The 19,528-nt window shown below is 42.2% G+C and overlaps 1 protein-coding gene across 12 annotated transcripts in view; it reads right to left on the bottom strand.

The window, feature by feature from the left end:
- The window catches only part of LOC119495206 (girdin-like), a 169,996-nt gene that overhangs the window by 35,356 nt on the left and 115,112 nt on the right, over nucleotides 1-19,528 (bottom strand). For all 12 annotated transcript variants that reach the window (XR_005208394.1, XR_005208395.1, XR_005208397.1 and 9 more), the window contains 7 exons: nucleotides 12,690-12,771; nucleotides 11,932-12,090; nucleotides 10,807-10,953; nucleotides 10,526-10,670; nucleotides 8,517-8,695; nucleotides 3,922-4,059; nucleotides 135-318 (listed from right to left, as the gene is read on the bottom strand). Coding sequence is in view for 8 of the 12 variants with exons in the window: in XM_037781456.1 (XP_037637384.1) it covers nucleotides 135-318; nucleotides 3,922-4,059; nucleotides 8,517-8,695; nucleotides 10,526-10,670; nucleotides 10,807-10,953; nucleotides 11,932-12,090; nucleotides 12,690-12,771 (1,034 nt within the window). In the remaining 4 variants the exon portion in view is untranslated. The remainder of the gene's footprint in view (nucleotides 1-134; nucleotides 319-3,921; nucleotides 4,060-8,516; nucleotides 8,696-10,525; nucleotides 10,671-10,806; nucleotides 10,954-11,931; nucleotides 12,091-12,689; nucleotides 12,772-19,528) is intronic.

Genomic DNA, 19,528 nt, shown 5'->3' with positions numbered 1-19,528 from the left:
AAAGAACAAACAACCAGAATGTTGATCCTGTGAATTCAAAATGAAAACACAAGGAAGTTGATGTATAAAAAAGGAAGCTGTCAAGATACTGATTCCAATGACACATAAAAGCTATCAAATAACATGTCACTCACGTAGTTGTTTCCTTTCAAACTCCATCTTATTAAGTTTGGCGGTTGTCTCGCAGATGGACTCGTGGAGAACGCGATTCTCTTTCTCCACATCCTTGACCCGGGCCTCAGCTCCGACCTGGCAGCGCTGGCGCAGAGACGACACCGTCTGGCACAGGTGCTTGTTCTCCTGCTCCAGACCCTTCAGCTGGAGAACAGATAGCAGAGTTTTAATGATGTCCTAGGGCCATGTTTAAAGTGAGTGAAGTGAGTGGAAAATGTTTAAAGGGGACCTATTTTGCTTATTTTAAAGTGCATACTGTACTTGTATTTTGGGTTTCTACTAAAACGTGTTTACATGCTTTAATGTGCTGCCTCTAAATGATGTTCATATATCACGGTCAAACTAAACCATCACTGTGCTCTCAACAATCACCATCAAGTTCAATATGACAAAAACAAGCAAACAAAAAGAGTGCATTTTGTGTGTGCTGCTCAAAGTCATGAGACAAAATCAGAGTAAGGATTTGGTTGTCATGATAAAACATTTGATCCACAAATGTACAGTATATGCTGTTCGGAGAAAGTTGTTATTTGGATAACTGCAAATTTATTTTATTTTTTATCCCTGAGCTATTGCGTTAAAAAAACTATAAATAAATGATCTAATTGACTAAAAAAAAATTAGCAAAAAAGTGCCCCAACAGACATTTTAAACAATTTTGCCACTTAGTTTTAAGAATTATTAATTGTTAAATTGACCAAATTAAAGAGGACTTATTTTCAGGTGCATACTTGTATCTTGGGTTTCTACTAGAACATGTTTACATGATTTAATGTAAAAAAAAAAAACTCTTTCCTTTTCTCATTCCGGCTGTACTGCAGCACCTCTTTTCACCCTCTGGCTGGAACACTCTGTTTGAGCCCAGACCCACCAAAAAGCCTAATCTGCTCTGCTCTTAACCAATCTTGTGATTGGTCAACTGAGCCAAACTCTTGGGATTCTGCTGGAACTAGCTTTGTTTGAGGGCGTGCCAAACTAGCCGCTAGGCGGGTATTTCGCAAATGTGTTACTTTGTGAAATCACCACGTTACAGAGGAAAAGGCGGGACTTCAAGCAAGGCATTTCAGGCAGTTCAGGAGCAGGTTTTCTGTGGGGGAGAGTAACACCCTTTGGCGTGGACTTTGAGCTTTGTAACTTTGCAGACCTTTAACATTCACAACAAATGATACAAAACACTAAAGGAAAGGGGAAAAGCACAAAAAGCAGAATAGGTCCTCTTTAAGGTTTACTTTTTCTGCGCGTTTTCTCATGTGTTCTGTGACTTTATTTTTGAAAGGATTCCAGCTCGCTGTAATGAGAATGGTTGTATGAGCTGATGCTTGGAGAGAGATTTGAGACTGGAAAAGGTTCTGCTTCAAATTCTCATTTTAGTTAAATTAGATGAAAAACTAAACTAAACTAATTATCAAGCAGAATAATTGAAATGTATGGATTCTACAGTTCATTTGAATATTATGTGTTTTGGAACCACATTGCATTAGTTACTTCTCATTATGTTTACAACCAACTGGATATAATTGATCACAGTAATCTGTGAGAGCAGCGTGTCGTGTTTTCTCTGCCTCACCGAAGGCGGATTTTACAAATCAGATGGTTAAACTAATCAAAGGTGTCAGATTTGGGTCTAAGAGCTACAAAGTCCCTGCAGACACACAACAAGCGACTGCATCTGGGCCACAGAGTACCAGAAATCTGTGTAGTCAATAAAACATAGTGGTAGTTCCACCAATAGTTTTTTGAGCCAAATGCAAAACATTGCACAAAGATTGATCTCAAAAGAATTCTGTATAAGCTTTAGTAAATGACACATTTTCTTGGAGGTTCCTGGAACGAGAATCAATGCTAGTTTTGTAGAGAGCAGCGTGTACAGTATGACGCATAGGATCAATGCCCCGTTTGTCTCAATGTGTTGGGGTGTCCGACCATAAGCTTGTCCCGTATATAGACTGCAACATCAACTATATTCCAAAGCTATGATTATAGTCATTCTCATCAAGTCCGTCTCTATAACATATTAGGTTTACTGCGCTAACTTGTTCTGCCATCACCAACACAAGGGCCTAATCTGTAAATAATCATTCAGCAGAAATGGCATACACGTCATCACATCACTCAGAAGATTTAATACACTAACATACTTTATACTGATGCACAAATCAAGAATAAGTGAGGGTTATTTAAAATGATGACCTTCTGTTTTGCGATAAACTTCCCAAATCAAATCGGAGTGTGTGGGCTGTCAAAATGGGCTAAAATTAGGTTTGAATATTCGTTCTAAAAACACCCACGTTTGAACTATTCAAAGTAGGGCTGTCAAAGTTAACGTGATAATAACGTGTTAACGCAAATTCTTTTTAACGCCACTAATTTCTTTAATTCATTAACGCAACTTGTGATTTTTAGGTTGTAGCGGACTCAGTTTTAAAGCTGGAGTGAAGATACTGGAATCATATGAAACTAAAAAAACTAAGGAATCTATTAGTATCAACAAAGGAGGTTAAATAACGATCCGAACTTACAATACATTTTGGTCTGGAAAAACTGGCATGGCCATTTTCAAAGGGGTCCCTTGACCTCTGACCTCAAGATATGTGAATGTAAATGGGTTCTATGGGTACCCACGAGTTTCCCCTTTACCCTTTACTTTATGATAATCCCATGCATTTTTTGGCAAGTCATAGTCAAGTCTGTTGCCTGTTGGGCTTAAGTTTGCCATGTTGTGATTTTAACATATATTGTTTTATGTTAAATGCAGTACCTGTGAGGGTTTCTGGACAATATCTGTCATTGTTTTGTGTTGGTAATTGATTTCCAATAATAAATATATACATACATTTGCATGAAGCAGCATATTTGTCCACTCCAATGTTGATAAGAGTAATAAATACTTGGCAAATTTCCCTTCAAGGTACATTTTGATCAAATAAAAAAATGTGCAATTAATCGCGATCCACTATGGACAATCATGTGATTAATTGCGATTAAATATTTTAATCGATTGACAGCCCTAATTCAAATATCTAATTTTGTGCATTATGTCCATGACACCGTGTCATAACTGGCAGTGATTGCTGCAGCACTGCACAGCACGCCGTTTGAGCTGAACTTTTGTCGGATGACTTGTTTCTCTTTATTCCTGTCGCTTGCTTTGAAAGCGCCGCAATGGACAAGGAACAGCTGATTGGTGAAGTTGAATGAGGACTTATAACTCCTCATTACAACAAAAAACTAAATAAGCTGGCAGCTGGCTGGAGGGAGATCGCCTGAAAGCTTCCTACTTGCTATATTGTATGTAAATTCCAGTAAATATCACAATATTAAATATGTGTTTTCTGTTTAAAAAGTAAAAATGTCGGAGGATAGTATGCACTACTCTCCCATCTTTTAAGTGGTTCCGTCTCCAGTCTGATCTGGAGCTCACAGCTGATAGGAATGTGGTTGGTTTGCTGTTAGGACAAAGAGTTACTCTCTCTGTGACGGACTTCTCTGCCATCATTACGGATGTTGTTGAATTATTCTTCGTTCAGTTTGACCTTACATTTCATTTTCAGTTAATGAAAGTGACGTGCAACTCCCGTCATGATGTGCATTCAGTGTGCACAAGGCAGACAGCTGCAGTAGTGCTGCTTTTTTTTCACAATGTTTTTTATTATTCGAATATATATTCAAATGTAGAATATGGTGTGTGTGTGTGTGTGTGTGTGTGTGTGTGTGTGTGTGTGTGTGTGTGTGTGCGTGTGTATATACCTGTCTCTCAGAGTTTTCTCGGAGTGTTTCCAGAGTCTTCTCCAGTAAAGCCTTTTCCTTCATCAGGTCCGTACTGAGTGATTCAGCGGTGCGGAGCGACTCTCTGTCTGCTGTCAGTTCCCCCCCCAGCTGCTCCAACTGGAAACAATGTTTAAGCAACATTTTAAGAAGACACATTATCTTGATTTGGTTTTAATAACCAACACTGATGGAGGCTCAGTAATGCCAAATATTTTACATGTGATTCCCAGTCCCTAAGAAGCTGGTGCAATTATTAATCCATGATAGAAACATATAATACATCACCTCACCTCATTCTGTCACGACTCTGCAGACAAACGCATACAAGTGAATGTATTCACACAATCAGACTGATACTCATTAAATGAGTCTACCAGGAGCTGCATTCACATTTTAATGTGTTTTGGCTCTAGACCTCAAGTCACTTGGAAATGAATTTCCCACTCTGGATTTTCCCTTTGTGAGAGAAAAAAACAATTTTATGCTTTTTATTCAGAGGGCACAGAGAGAGGCTTATGTTTCTGAAAATAGCTGAGAGACTTCTCTTAGCGAGGGGCGTTTGGGTGTCAAAGACTGGGAAAGAAAAGGCGATGCGGGGCTGTCTGGATTTACAGCTTTGCTTTCATCCTCCTATCCACCCTCCTCTATACCCTCTCATTCTTTTTCTTTTTTTATTTCTCACTGTTGCTGTGTGAAAAGGTCTAAAGTCAAGTGTTGGGGTGATATATTATGGAGGAGTGCTGGTCCAATATGCTAATCTCGGTGGGGACCCTGATGAGGGTCAGAAACTTAAACTGCAATTCCAACCAAGGCTGCAAAGTGAAATTAAAAATCCTTTTAAAAAAACGATATAACTAATGTTGACCTTACACTACGGTGACCAGACGTCACGGTTTGTCAGGGACAGTCCCGGTTTGTCTGGGACAGTCCCGGTTTTCAAGCTGGGTGTCCCAAGTCCCGACAAATATCTGTAAAACACTCAAATGTCCCGGTTTTCAACAGTCACTGACAAATTGTCCCGGTTTTCACTACAATTAAAATAATAACAATATTATACTTACATAGATGTTAATCATGTTCCACTCATTAATTAATTTGTGCGTATGAGATAAGTATATATAGAGCCAGCACAGCGCACCGCTGCAACAGAGAGTGATGTTGCACGCTGTCAAGCCACAATTACGGCATGCGTAAAAACACAACAGATATCCGCTGGTTACATTAGGTGTAACCAGCGTGCTTATGTGCACATTAAACGTGTAGTTTTGATTAAATATTCTACACAGTTCCTTCTGTGCATCAACAGGCAGTTCACTCCGCTTATAACTCCCTCAGGACCGTCCGTTCCTGTCAGTCTTTCACCCGGTGTCTTCATCCTGGACAAAATGTCCTCTAAGCTCCACAATGTTTATTATAATAGCCTGAGGCTGTGGCAAGCAATGTGATGTGATAGAGATTGTTTGGTTTCAAAACTAAAGTTGAAAAATAATCTCCATAGTCCCAGACAACAATAAGTGTCCTCTGAGGGAAACTCTCTACAAGACTCCCAGACTGGCAGTGCGTCATGAGGGGGATAGTCTGTGATTAAAGGGGGAGAAAGTAGTGAATGTGTCCTGATTGTCACAGCCTCTAATGCACCCCCCTATAATAATGCCTTCTGTCTGATCCCACTTCGTGCTCAAATGCGCCACAGGTGTGGCAAGTTAGCCATCCTCATGAAAAAGCCTTTGGTGCGTGCATATTAGCGCATTAACGCGCTGGAATGTTTGCTATTAGCCTACGAGCTAAATGTACGTTTCAGCTGAAGATTTCTGGCTTCAATCATATAAATCTGACTGCAGTACTCGCTCGCTCTCTTTCTCTCATATATACATGTGTGTCGATTTATATGATTGAAGCCATCAATCTTCAGCTGAAACACACAGTTAGCTCGTAGGTTAATAGCAAACATTCCAGTAGCTAACATTAGCTTGCAAGTAGCCCCATTCAGGGCAGTGGTTAGCTAGCTAGCTAGCTAGCTAGCTATAGCATACTCAAAGAGCATTTCAAGGGCTGTAGCAATTTCTGTACACTTCTTTTTCAACAGTTTTTCTTCATGTAAATTTGGATGTGACATCATCTCAAAAGGAATCTAGTTGTAGTCTTGTAAATAGTGACCCTGAATCAGTAGACAATTTACTCAGAAACAACCAGGCAGGCGTTCGGCAAGGAAGATCATGTTCAGACCAGATAGCCACTCTGAGAATCATTCTGGAACAGTCACTAGAATGGAACAGGACAGTCTACGTCAACTTCATTGATTACGAAAAAGGTCAGCCCTCTGGAAATTAATGGCACATTATGGAATTCCCTACAAAATCACCTCTAGTGAAGAACACCTACGAAGGAATGAACTGCCAAGTCCTACATGATGGCGCAACTTCAGAGAAGTTCCAAGTCAACACCGTGTGCGGCAGGGATGTCTACTATCTCCATTCCTGTTCCTACTATCCATCGACTGGATCATGAGGCAGACAACTGAAGGGAAACTGAGAGGCATCCAGTGGACCTTCACAGAACATCTCGAGGACCTGGATTTTGCAGACGACCTTGCAACCTTTTCTCTCACACAGAAGCAACACTGATGCAAGAGAAAACTATCGATCTTGCCACAACATCGGAAAGTTAGGACTAAACATCAACCTAACCAAGACAAAGATCATGAGAATCAACAACAAGAATGATGCCCCTATTACATCAAGAACACAGCTCTTGAGGAGGTTTCATCATTCACCTACTTGGGAAGTATCGTTAACATCATAGGAGGCTCAGATGAAGACGCCAAAACAAGGATAGGGACGGCTAGAACTGCTTTTTAATCGCCAAAAGAGATCTGGAGCTCAAGTGAAATCACCACACATACAAAGATCAGAATCTTCAATTCAAATGTGAAATCGGTGCTCTTGTATAGCTCAGAAACATGGTGAACAACAAAAACATCTCTCAAAAACATCCAGTCCTTTATCAACAGATGCCTGAGACAGATCCTACGCATATTCTGGCCAAACACCATCAGCAACATCAGACTATGGGAAGTAACAAGACAGGTACCCATCGATACCCAGATCAGGCGGAGGAAATGGACTTGGATCGGCCATACGCTCAGGAAGCCTCCCAACAGCATCACCAGGCAAGCTCTAACATGGAACCCCCAAGGGAAAAGAAAAAGAGGGCGACCGTGTAACAGCTGGCGGAGGGACGTTGAAGCCGAAATGAAACAGAACAGACACACCTGGCAAGAACTGGCAAGGGCAGCACAAGACAAGAGAAAGTGGCGAGGGGTCGTCGATGGCCTATGCTCCGCAGGGAATAAAGAGGCTTAAGGCAAAGTAAGTCAAATAGTGACCCTGCAAGACAGTCTTTGAAAATATTATAGTCTGTGACTAAAAACTCTGTGACTTAAGACACACTTTAGATGTGAGAGGGTGTCATATGTATGATAGGCATAAGATGACTAATTAAAGGGACTATTTGTAACTTTGTACGCGCATAAATGTAGTGGGTCGTCACACATGCGCGCTCGCATATGCGCGTTCGCGTGTAGCCGCTGTACCCTCCTCCTCTGCCTGCTCTCCTTCACTCAGACAGCTCAGCTCGCTCCACCTCTAGACGTGAACGCGCGCTCACTCCACACTGCAGAAGAGTTAGTTTAGCTCTGAGAATATCTAGTGAATGTACAGTGGACGTTTGTGCAGAAATAACTGCTGCAGCTCCTCCAGTCCAACAGAGCTTTACCGTGTCTTGTGAAGTGACGGAGCTTTACGTAGTCTTCTCGTTACCGACCGGGTGCTTGTGTCTCCCCTTCTCTCTCCGGTTGCGGGCGGAGAGAGCAGGGGAGACATGCTGCAGAGCCCCGCTGCCTCAGCCTGCACTTAGGCAGGAAAAGCCAACACTAGGATCAGATCTAAATCATGTTCATGGAGAGACCTCCGTCTGGTCAGCTAACATTACTGCCAAGCAGCTGAAATATAGAGTGATATTGTGGTTTTAGCTGACGTGTGTCGCTTCACTGTTTTGAGCGATGCTCGTTCAGGTATATTGAGAGCGAGCAAGCGCGAGCCCGACGCTGACTTTCGTTGATTTCACGGCCACAGGTGTCGCTGTTAAGAAGCATTTCTGAAAGTTACAAATAGTCCCTTTAAAGTTCCATTTTTTGATTAGTATATGGAAATGGGTTGAAGCGTGCATTTCACCTACGACCTTTGAATAACATTATTAGAACTATATCAAATTGTGAAATGTGTACATTTGTATCATCTGCAATCAGTGTGGGCAATATTTCTTAAGAAGCAGAGATAGTAGATCATTGATGTAAATTAGAAAGAGCATTGGACCAAGAATGGAGCCCTGAGGTACCCCTCAAAGAAGAGCATCGGAAATAATCTTGTGGACTGAGACTGTATCAGATCAGTATGTCAATGATGTCAAATGAAATATACGTCATACGTGTGTTTATCCAGAAGAAAAAGACAGGAAATGACTTACTAACTACAATGATTAGTAAGGTTGAACTATCAACCACAGAAAAGGCTTACTTTCTGGTTCAGTTTCTGGTTTTCCTGGCTGACTTTGGCCAGTTTTGTCACAGTGTCCTGACTGGCTGCTCCCCTGAGCTCCTCCACAGTCTTCAGCAAGGTCTGGTTGTCTTTCTCCAGCTTCAGCAGGCGGCTCGAGGTCAGCTCATTCACCTCTGCGCCCAGAGACTTCTGAGGGGCTGAGTCAATGACAGCAAGAAAATGTGGATTATACATCAATGATTTAACAAATACTAATAAATAAATCACAGTTCGGTTTAGAGTTTTGGTGTTCAAAGTCAAAACCACAGTACGTCAAAAAATAAATGAATACAAAGCCCTAGGGTCTAACTTCACAGGTCTTAAAGCTTTTAAAGTGCCTTTTAACAAACACACAACACAAAGTCTTTATCCAGATCCCTGGCTAGTTAAACCTCTTAACAGCTTTCATAATCCAAACGCACAGATTATCCTCCAAGAGCCACTGAATATTAATTACAGGTCTTAATCAAGTGGAGAAAAAACCCAGTGGGGGCTGGCAAATGCAGAGGGGCCATGGGGATGACACCAGGGCCAAGAGCCAATGAGCAAACTAAAGCCTGATCTGTTGGCCTTCTGAAGCCTTCAGCCTGGCAGCCTCAGGTGAGTGTCAGCCTCAGGTGAGTGTCAGCCTCAGGTGAGTCTCACCCTCAGGTGAGTGGCAGCCTCAGGTGAGTGTCAGCCTCAGGTGAGTCTCACCCTCAGGTGAGTGTCAGCCTCAGGTGAGTGTCAGCCTCAGGTGAGTGTCAGCCTCAGGTGAGTCTCACCCTCAGGTGAGTAGCAGCCTCAGGTGAGTGTCAGCCTCAGGTGAGTGTCAGCCTCAGGTGAGTGGCAGCCTCAGGTGAGTGTCAGCCTGAGGTGAGTAACAGCCTCAGGTGAGTGTCAGCCTCAGGTGAGTGTCAGCCTCAGGTGAGTCTCACCCTCAAGTGAGTGTCAGCCTCAGGTGAGTGTCAGCCTCAGGTGAGTGGCAGCCTCAAGTGAGTGTCAGCCTGAGGTGAGTAGCAGCCTCAGGTGAGTGTCAGCCTCAGGTGAGTGTCAGCCTCAGGTGGGTGTCAGCCTCAGGTGAGTAGCAGCCTCAGGTGAGTAGCAGCCTCAGGTGAGTGGCAGCCTCAGGTGAGTGGCAGCCTCAGGTGAGTGGCAGCCTCAAATGAGTGGCAGCCTCAGGTGAGTGGCAGCCTCAAGTGAGTGACAGCCTGAGGTGAGTAGCAGCCTCATTTGAGTGGCAGCCTCAGGTGAGTAGCAGCCTCAGGTGAGTGGCAGCCTCAGGTGAGTAGCAGCCTCAGGTGAGTGGCAGCCTCAGGTGAATGGCAGCCTCAGGTGAGTCTCACCCTCAGGTGAGTAGCAGCCTCAGGTGAGTGTCAGCCTCAGGTGAGTGTCAGCCTCAGGTGAGTGGCAGCCTCAGGTGAGTGTCAGCCTGAGGTGAGTAACAGCCTCAGGTGAGTGTCAGCCTCAGGTGAGTGTCAGCCTCAGGTGAGTCTCACCCTCAAGTGAGTGTCAGCCTCAGGTGAGTGTCAGCCTCAGGTGAGTGGCAGCCTCAAGTGAGTGTCAGCCTGAGGTGAGTAGCAGCCTCAGGTGAGTGTCAGCCTCAGGTGAGTGTCAGCCTCAGGTGGGTGTCAGCCTCAGGTGAGTAGCAGCCTCAGGTGAGTAGCAGCCTCAGGTGAGTGGCAGCCTCAGGTGAGTGGCAGCCTCAGGTGAGTGGCAGCCTCAAATGAGTGGCAGCCTCAGGTGAGTGGCAGCCTCAAGTGAGTGACAGCCTGAGGTGAGTAGCAGCCTCATTTGAGTGGCAGCCTCAGGTGAGTAGCAGCCTCAGGTGAGTGGCAGCCTCAGGTGAGTAGCAGCCTCAGGTGAGTGGCAGCCTCATGGTATTTTAACTCACCACTCCATCCTTTGCTTTCCTTAACACTCCTCGTAGTTTAACTTTCAGTCAACATACAGAAACGTGTTCTTGTTCTCTGGTTTTAAAAACATCCTTGGCTCCATCTTCATCTTACCGTCAGTCAGATCTGGCGTCTTGGATAGTTGCTCCAGCTCCCAGCCCAGGTGCAGCGACTCGTCCATGCTCTGTTTCTGGGCCATCTCAAGCACAAGGTTCTCCTCCAACAGCTCCTCCATACGTTTACGGTCCATGTCCCGCTCCTGGAGATAATAGAGACATAGACAGTGTGTTGAGATAAACAAACCTGCTGAAATGACTGCCCAAACTACTGCCCCTGATTTTGGATTTGTCTAGCTCTAACACTCATCACAGGGATATAGAAATCCATCATCTCACCATCTCAAAGTCATGGATCTTGGATTTGAGCTGCAGACTCTCTTTCTCCAGGAGGTGCAGTTTGTCGGAGCGTGTCCTGCTAGCATCCAGCTGCTCCTCCAACATGCTCTTAGTCTCTAACAGGACCAGGTTGTCCTCCTTCAGCTCCTACACAAACCACCACATCAGCAGAGAGTACAAGTTACACAACAAAACATCAACACTGCAGCTAGTACAAGAAAAAGGTTTTGAAGACGTCTTTTTCAGAAAATTTGTATTATTACTAGGGCTGTCAATCAATTAAATCGATTAAAATATTGAATCATGATTAATCGCATGATTGTCCATAGTTAATCGCAATTAATTGTATATTCACACATTTTTTATCTGTTTAAAATGTGCCTTAAAGGGAGATTTGTCCTGTATTTAATACTCACTCTCAATATGGGAGTGAGCAAATATGCTCCCTTTATGCAAATGTATGTATATATTTATGATTGTAAATCAATTAGCAACACAAAACAATGACAGATATTGATCCAGAAACCCTCACAGGTACTGCATTTAGCAGAAAACAATATGCTCCAATCATAACATGTCAAACTGCAGACCAACAGGCAACAACAGCTGTCAGTGTGTCAGTGTGCTGACTTGACTATGACTTGCCCCAAACTGCATGTGATTATCATAAAGTGGGCATGTCTGTAAAGGGGAGACTCGTGGGTACCCATAGAACCCATTTACATTCACTGATCTGGAGGTCAGAGGTCAAGGGACCCCTTTGAAAATAGCAATGCCGGTTTTTCCTCACCAAAATTTGGAGTAAGCTTGGAGCGTTATTTAGCTTATTTCGCGACAAGCTAGTATAAAATTGGTACCAATGGATTCATCAGGTTTTCTAGTTTCATATGATACTAGTATCTTCACTCCAGCTTTAACTGAGCCCGCTACAACCTGAAAATTGCAAGTTGCTGGGGGTCTTGCATATTGGTTGCTTGTGTGCTGTTTACAACTTGGCCAGTTTGAACTAATATCATCAAGACTGTTTCATCAATATGTAGTTCCTTTAATGTCAGCTACATAATGCTAAATCATCCAGGGGGTGTCCCTTAACAAACACTGTGTTCTGTGTGAAGAGTTGTGTACCTCCACTCTGGCCTTGTAAAACTCAATGTCGTGAAGCCTCTCCTTGTATCGGCTCAGCTCGCTCTCCAGTTTGTCGACGCGGATCGCTTTCTCTCTGAGCGCATCCAGCTCGTCGCGATAGGCCCGCGCCGACCGGGCATCTGACGCCAACTGGAAGCTCTGCAGGAGTTGACAGCCAAATATATAGCATGAATATATGCATATTTTGAAATAAGGACTAACATGAACAAAGATGTAAACAGATAACAATCCTAAATGAAAAGCTACAGGTGTTTTTAGAAGTCAGTGGATTGTAATGTGGTATGACTGGTAACTTATCTATGAATAACTAACAGTCATGTCTGTTATATAAACGGATAAAGAACAGAACAAAGTCTCCACACTATTAATTATCACACACACGCACACACACATGCACACACGCACACGCACACGCACACACACACACACACACACACACACACACACACACACACACACACACACACACACGTCCTCCGTGCCCTGAACTCATCCACCTTGTTTACAGCATCCAGCCTGCTGCCCACTTCAAATCAAAAGCCATGTGAGGCTGTTGCTAGACTAAAGATAGCTCTAATAGCCTGTAATGAGCTAAGTCACTAGTTAGCTGATTAAAGCCTGGCAGAGCTGCAGACACAAAGTGCTTAGAAAGAGGAGGGAGCAGCAGGGGAAGGAAAGATGAAGTCATATGAAAGTGTCTGTGTGTGTTGTGTAGGTGTGTGATTAAGTTGCATTACCTCTTGCTGAAGCCTCTTGAGCTCCACTTCCATGTTCTCAAGCTCCTGCCTGGTGTCCAAAAGCTGCTCACTCTTCTCCTCCCTGAAAAAGAGACGGGGAGGGAGAGGAGTTAAACAAGGAGAAAATGGAAAATAGGTAGAATGTAACCCAGAGAGAGGAAGGACAGAGAGAATGCAAGGAGGTAGAGAAAAATACAGGTTTCTCTGCAGCAAAAAAGCAGGAAAGTATGATGTTTTGTGCCTCTGCTTGTGTGATTAAGATTAAACCGTACAACAAAAATCATGTGCCAAGTTTGTTTTATTATGTGCCTGCATGTCTTTGTACCAATTCAGAGTATTAACAAGGACATTCCTTTAGGCTGTTTCCATTTCCAAGCTTGCTGCTAAATGGTTTAATGGTAGCAACCTATTGACATAGTTACACAGAATAACGACATGTTACATAATCTGCCTGAATAGCTTCACCATCTTCACTGACTTTGAAGTATTTTAGTTTCAGTAGGTTGACATTTTGATAATATTTTGGACTGTTTCAGTAAATGATCGTTATTAATAAAGCAGGAGTTTAGAGTTTAAACATCTTTGTTAACTGAGTATTAACATGCGTCCTCAGTGATCCGATCACAAGTGGACAGCTCTAAGTACAGGTGTGAACGCATCGAGGACGCATTGAGATCGGATCTTTCAGACCACATTCAGAGGTGGTCTGGGTCACATATGACCTCATTCTTTTAGCAGCGTGTAGTGAATGTGTCCTGGTCTACATTAAGGGCCGCCTACTCATCTGATCCACAGGATCACTGAGCTCCTCAGGTGAACCGACAGACGAGCGCTCGTCTGCCTCGCAGCATGGAATCAGCCTCTTTGCTTTATACTCTATTCTGTCGGTACATCTGTATTTTATTAAAATATACCTTATCTATTAGGTTTAAGTTTAATTTATTTGCACATACTTAAAACTGCACAACCCTCCCACCCCCAACCCTAGGAGAAAAAAACAATAACAAAAATGGAAGAAAGATCTAAACTTACATCATTTTAAAAAATGCAACAAAAGTTAAACAACAACAAGAAGCACACAAAATGAGCAGTGGAAAACAATCCAATAAAAACAATGAAATACATTAAAAAACAGTACAGAGAAAAAGAAAAAAATATATTTCTAAACATATCAAAAGATAGTTAGACATCATGAATTAAATGTGATGATAATTTCCTTTTAAAATGTTCTGAGGATAACGAGCTGTTGATAACGTGTATTTTGGTGTTCCATATTTGTACACCAGGATATCTGAGGGAGGACCGGCCACGTTCTGGTGAAGATGATTAACCCGTCTAGTATCATGGGAATGAATTTGAGAATTAGATTTAAAGAAGTTGCTAAACGATGATGGTAAAGAAGAAGGCCAGAACATGTATTTATATATAAACACACATATCTGATAAATATTTATGTCGTAAACTGAAAGAATGTTCAGTTTCCTGAACAGAGGAACGGAGGCCTCCTTAGAGTTTGACAAAGTTGCCGATTTGGTTAACAAAATGTCATGATTAACAGCATTGAATGCTTTAGAGAGATCTAAAATAATACCAGGTGCAAATTTGTGATCATTTGTAGCTGCATGTATTTTATCTACGAGTTGTAAAAACGCCATATACTGTAGGTTGAATGTCCCTTTCTAAATCCATATTGATGCTCATATAAGATGTTATTATCATTTAAATGCATTAGAATTCTGGTGTAAATTAAGTTTTCCAAAATGTTTGAAAAGCAAGGTAGTAAGATAGTTTGTAAAGCTAGATGGATCACCAGTTTTAAATAAAAGTATCATTTTTGCTTTTTAAAGGTCCCTGGGAACAATACCAGATATATACCATAGATCGACTTCAAATATGAGTGAGAGGTTCCGATATGTAATTAGATACCTCTTTTACTAATGAACTACTAATTTCATCATGGCCAGCATCTATAGACCATCTATAGGCTACATAGTCTACAGACTATCAGACTGGGAACAGGAAGTACATTATTATCATACTGTCGGAGATGTGTCGGTGTTTTTGTTCCGTTGATTTGTGCGAGGGGACAACATATGAAACTAGAAAACCTAAGGAATCCATTGGTAACAATTTTATACTAGCTTGTCGCAAAAGAAGCTAAATGACGCTCCAAGCTTACGCCAAATTTTGGCGAGGAAAAACTGGTATCGCTATTTTCAAAGGGGTCTCTTGACCTCTGACCTCAAGATATGTGAATGAAAATTGGTTCTATGCGTACCCCAAAATTGAGCGTAACTTTGGAGCGTTATTTAGCCTCCTTCGCAACAAGCTAGTATGACATGGTTGGTACCAATGGATTCCTTAGGTTTTTTAGTTTCATATGAAACCAGTGTAGGGACCTCACCAGACAAAGAGCGGCCTAAAGCAGAGCTTTAGGAATAGGCCTAAGGAACCGGCCTACATGGGAAATTAGAAGCCTGATAACAGTAATACAGACTAACGGCCAACTCTTGAAATCTCTCGGGTGGGTGTGAAATTTAATTTGAATCCAAACAAGGGTTCCCATTGGACGAGGCTAACAGGAAATGTGGGGTCCTTCCGGTGACACGCCCACAATCTCACAGGAGATAAAAGCACGCCAACCTGAAGAATCATTCCCTTTTCCACTGCGACTTCACGTTGCTACAGGAGGTACCCAACGCTGCCGCGTTCACCTTAAGACCGAGCCACAGTTCCTGACCTCGCCGGACGAGTTAAGCTATTGTTGTGTCCATCAGACTTTGATATCATCATACCTGCAGAAGGAAGAAACAACCCCCGCTCTTCACCAAGGAAGACGACAAGGACCCCGTTCTTCACAAAAGGAAACGAGCGCACCGCCTTTTCCTTCATTTCTGGCTGCTTTCCCCTCCGCTGCCACACGGAGGTCCAGCCTGCCGTTCATCAGCTGACGAGCATCATAACGGCCCGTTATTGTCCGGGCCTGCGCGACGCCGCCGGACCAATTAACGACGATATACTCCACTATCGCTCCGAAGAAGCGATTCAAGTAAGAGGCTTGTGTCTGGGCAGAGACTAGTGAAATTGTGTATTCCAATAAGTTAATAACTATTGTTGATTTATACTGAACGTACGGACCGCCGAGTCCGTTTGTTTGCTTTGTTTACTTTACTTGCTTTGCTTTGCTTTGCTTGTTTGTTATGCTTTGTTTACTGTTGCTGACTGTTTGATCACTGTGTGCTCCTTGTGTTAGCTTCTGCCAAAACGGGAAGATCTGTAGCTGTAGTTTATTAGCAAAAGACCAGTGCACGGCTGACAAACGTGAGTTTGCCTGCCGAGCTCCTGAGTAATAATAATCCAGCTATTACATCTCTCGCGCGGCAGTTAGGATTCCTGCTGCTGCGGTGTTTACTGTTTTGACTGTGATCACTGTGTGCTCCCCGCCTTTCTTTTTCTCCACTCCTACTACACACAACATTCCTATTTACCGACCACGTGGGGACTTTACGTTCCCGTTCGTGCGTTGTCGGTAACTTTCGTGGCGCTTCCGCCACCAGAGCAACTCCTCCCTCACGTGACGTAACCACTTACGTGGTGACGTCCACCGCGGGCGTCCTTTGCTCCTCCCACACCACACACACACAGACACTCCTCCTCACATAGGCTTACACATCCATTACTTTATCGACACGTGGGATTCACCTCCCGTTTGTGCGTGGTCTGTAACGTTCGAGCAACCCCCCCCCCCCCCTTACGTGACGTAACCATTTACGTGGTGACGTCCACTTAGGGCGTCCTTTGCTCCTCCCATACCACACACACACATAGACACTCCCATTTCACACCTAGACACACACACACACACACACACACCTTCTCTTGCTTTTGTGTTTTGTTTAATTCTAGTTTAGTGCTTAGAGCTGCATTGTAGAATATCCATTTGTTTATTAAAAGTGTTGTTAATCTTTAATTACTACTGTTTAATAACTATTGATTTAGATTGATGTTGTTAGAGTGTTGTTTATTGTTGATTGAGATCACTATATTTAAATAAATGGTCTTATTTTAAATAGCAGTTGTCTGTGTTTATTGTGCATTTATATTGTAGTAACAGCTGGTTGTGAGAGTTAGTGCTCGGATTCACCCTTCACCGTTCATCTCCTAAATGTAAAGTAGTGATTAAATACTGGCATTTGGAGTGAACAATCCCCTTATGAGACTGGATTAACGTTTTGGTTATTGGTCCCTGATTCCAGGGTGGTGCCCCGTTCATTATTAATGTTTATTGATAATTCTTACTAATAATAATAATTCTATGAATATTATTTAATAATTAGCTAATAACCAAACCTGTTCCCATTTGTAAATCCCCTACACCAGGATCTTCACTCTAACTTTAAAACTGAGCCGCTACAACCTCCGACAGATTGATTGCGTTAATGTGTTAAAGAAATGAGTGACGTTAAAACGATTTTGTGTTAACGCTTTATTAACGCCTTAACTTTGACAGCCTTAGATTAAATATTTGAATCAATTGAGAGTCCAAGTTAAAGGCTTCTTAATTCAAAAACTACTGTTAGCATTAAATCATAGCATACACAACATCCCATTAGGCATATTAGGACTCCGCAACTCACATGTTGATTTGTTGGGACTACTTCAGGGGTAAACATATGCAAATTTGCCCCTGGGACTCAAACCCCTTATCGTGCATGCACAAATTCTCCGGGCTCCTACCAGAGAGGGAAAATGTGTCGCACTGCTTTGAAGTAAAATGACTGCATTCCTGAGATGCTGTTCTGTGTGAGTGTGTGTGTGTGTGTGTGTGTGTGTGTGTGTGTGTGTGTGTGTGAGAAAGCGCTCCACTGAACATTTGATGGCCTATTTGATTACAGCTCTCTGGAGATTCAGGGTGCATCTCAATAAGGAAAAGGCATTCTTCTTTTCTTCTTACTTTCTTTCATTTATCTCCTTCCTCCCACATCTAATGTTTGGGAAGTTGGAGTCGACATGCAGGCAGGATGTTCCTTTACCCATTTCTATTTTGGTTTCATCAGTTAACCCCCTCCACCTCCTGCAGCCCCTCCCCGTCCCCCCTGCAACTCCCCTTCCCCAAATCACAAACACCTGTCAATTGTAGCGTGGCGGATTACCTCTGGGCTCATATTATGGATGCAGCTGGCTCTGCTGCTTATGCTAATGGTTTAACATGCGCTGCATCTGCGCAAGCACAGACACAAACACTTTTATGCACTGCTGTATTTGAAAAGCAAAGAAACAAAGGCAACCTTTTCCAGTTTACTACATGTCTAACTGGTACCCTCATCTTAATATTTCAGTCACCCTACATCTGGACCCTATTCTAAAAACAGAACCTTGTCTTTCTGAGAACCAGCAAAAAGCATTTCAAATATGAAGTAGCAATAATAAATACTGTTATAAGCAAATATATCACTATCACCTGGAAGTGGCTGACTTTTGTCTACACAAACCACTCCCATTCACATGTGCTGTATATAGAAACACATGTTGGGTTAAACATTACCAAACATTTCCTGTGTAATATTTGAACTGTTTCTTAACTACAATAGCTTGTCAAGGAACAGGGGGATGTACCTGTACTCCTCAGTACAGAAATAAAAATATAAAAAAATAAATGATCAAACATGATGAATGAAACAAAGAATCAACCCTCACCTTCAGTATTCAATTGTACAGTAAACAAAGGATGAATTCAATGAATGAGTCCTGCAGGAACGTGTGTTAGTTCACTGAGGATTACAATACAGCGGACTGGTTGAAATTACAAAACCAAACTAAATATGCACATTCAGTGTGGTTGTAAGTAGAGCTGTTAAAGTTCATGCGATGATAACACAAATTTGTTTTAATGCTACAAATTTCTTTAACGCAACTTGTGATTTTTAGGTTATAGGGATCAATTAGTTTTAAAGCTAAAGTGATAGAAACCCTCAGGAATCCATTCGTACCTACCAACCATGTCATACTAGCTTGTCACAAAGGAGGCTAACTAACGCTCCACATGCTTTGGGGCAAGTCATAGTCAAGTCAGCACACTGACACACTGACAGCTTGCCATGTTATGATTGGAGCATATTGTTTTATGCTAAATGCAGTACCTGTGAGGGTTTCTGGACAATATCTGTCATTGTTATGTGTTGTTAATTGATTTACAATAATAAATATATACATACATTTGCATAAAGCAGCATATTTGCCCACTTCCACGTTGATGATTAAATACTTGACAAATTTCCATTTAAAGTAAATTTTCAACAGATAAAAAATTTGATAAATTTGCGATTAATCACAATTAACCAAAGACAATCATGTGATTAATCACGAATAAAAACGTTAATCGATTGACAGCCTTTTTGAAAAAAAATAAATAAAAAAACATTTCCAAACAAGATGAATAAAAAGAAAAAAATCAACCTTCAGTATTCAATTGTACAATAAACAAATGATGTATTCAATGAATGAGTCCTGCAGGAACGTGTGTTAGTCGACCGACTATTAATCAGTCTGGAACAAAATATGCATTCCTGCCTTTCATCTCACTGAGTAAGGGTGCTTTCACATCAGGGACCCGGGCCCGGATCCGAGTACACTTGTCCCCAAAGTCCAGTTCGATTGATTAGTGTGAACACTCCGTACCATACTTGGGCGCAATTTGTCGATCCGTACTCGAGTCCACTTGAAAAGTTGGTCTGGAGTAAAAATAAAAATAAAAATAAAAATAAAAATAAAAATAATAAAATCAGTCAAATTTATCGTTAACTTTGTTTATTGTGCCTTTTGACTCTTTTTTGGCAAAT

The sequence above is a fragment of the Sebastes umbrosus genome, chromosome 10 (assembly GCF_015220745.1).
Source record: "Sebastes umbrosus isolate fSebUmb1 chromosome 10, fSebUmb1.pri, whole genome shotgun sequence".
Classification (NCBI taxonomy): Eukaryota; Metazoa; Chordata; class Actinopteri; order Perciformes; family Sebastidae; genus Sebastes; species Sebastes umbrosus.
Note: the sequence above shows the minus strand (reverse complement) of the source record. Positions and strands in the feature narration are given on the sequence as shown.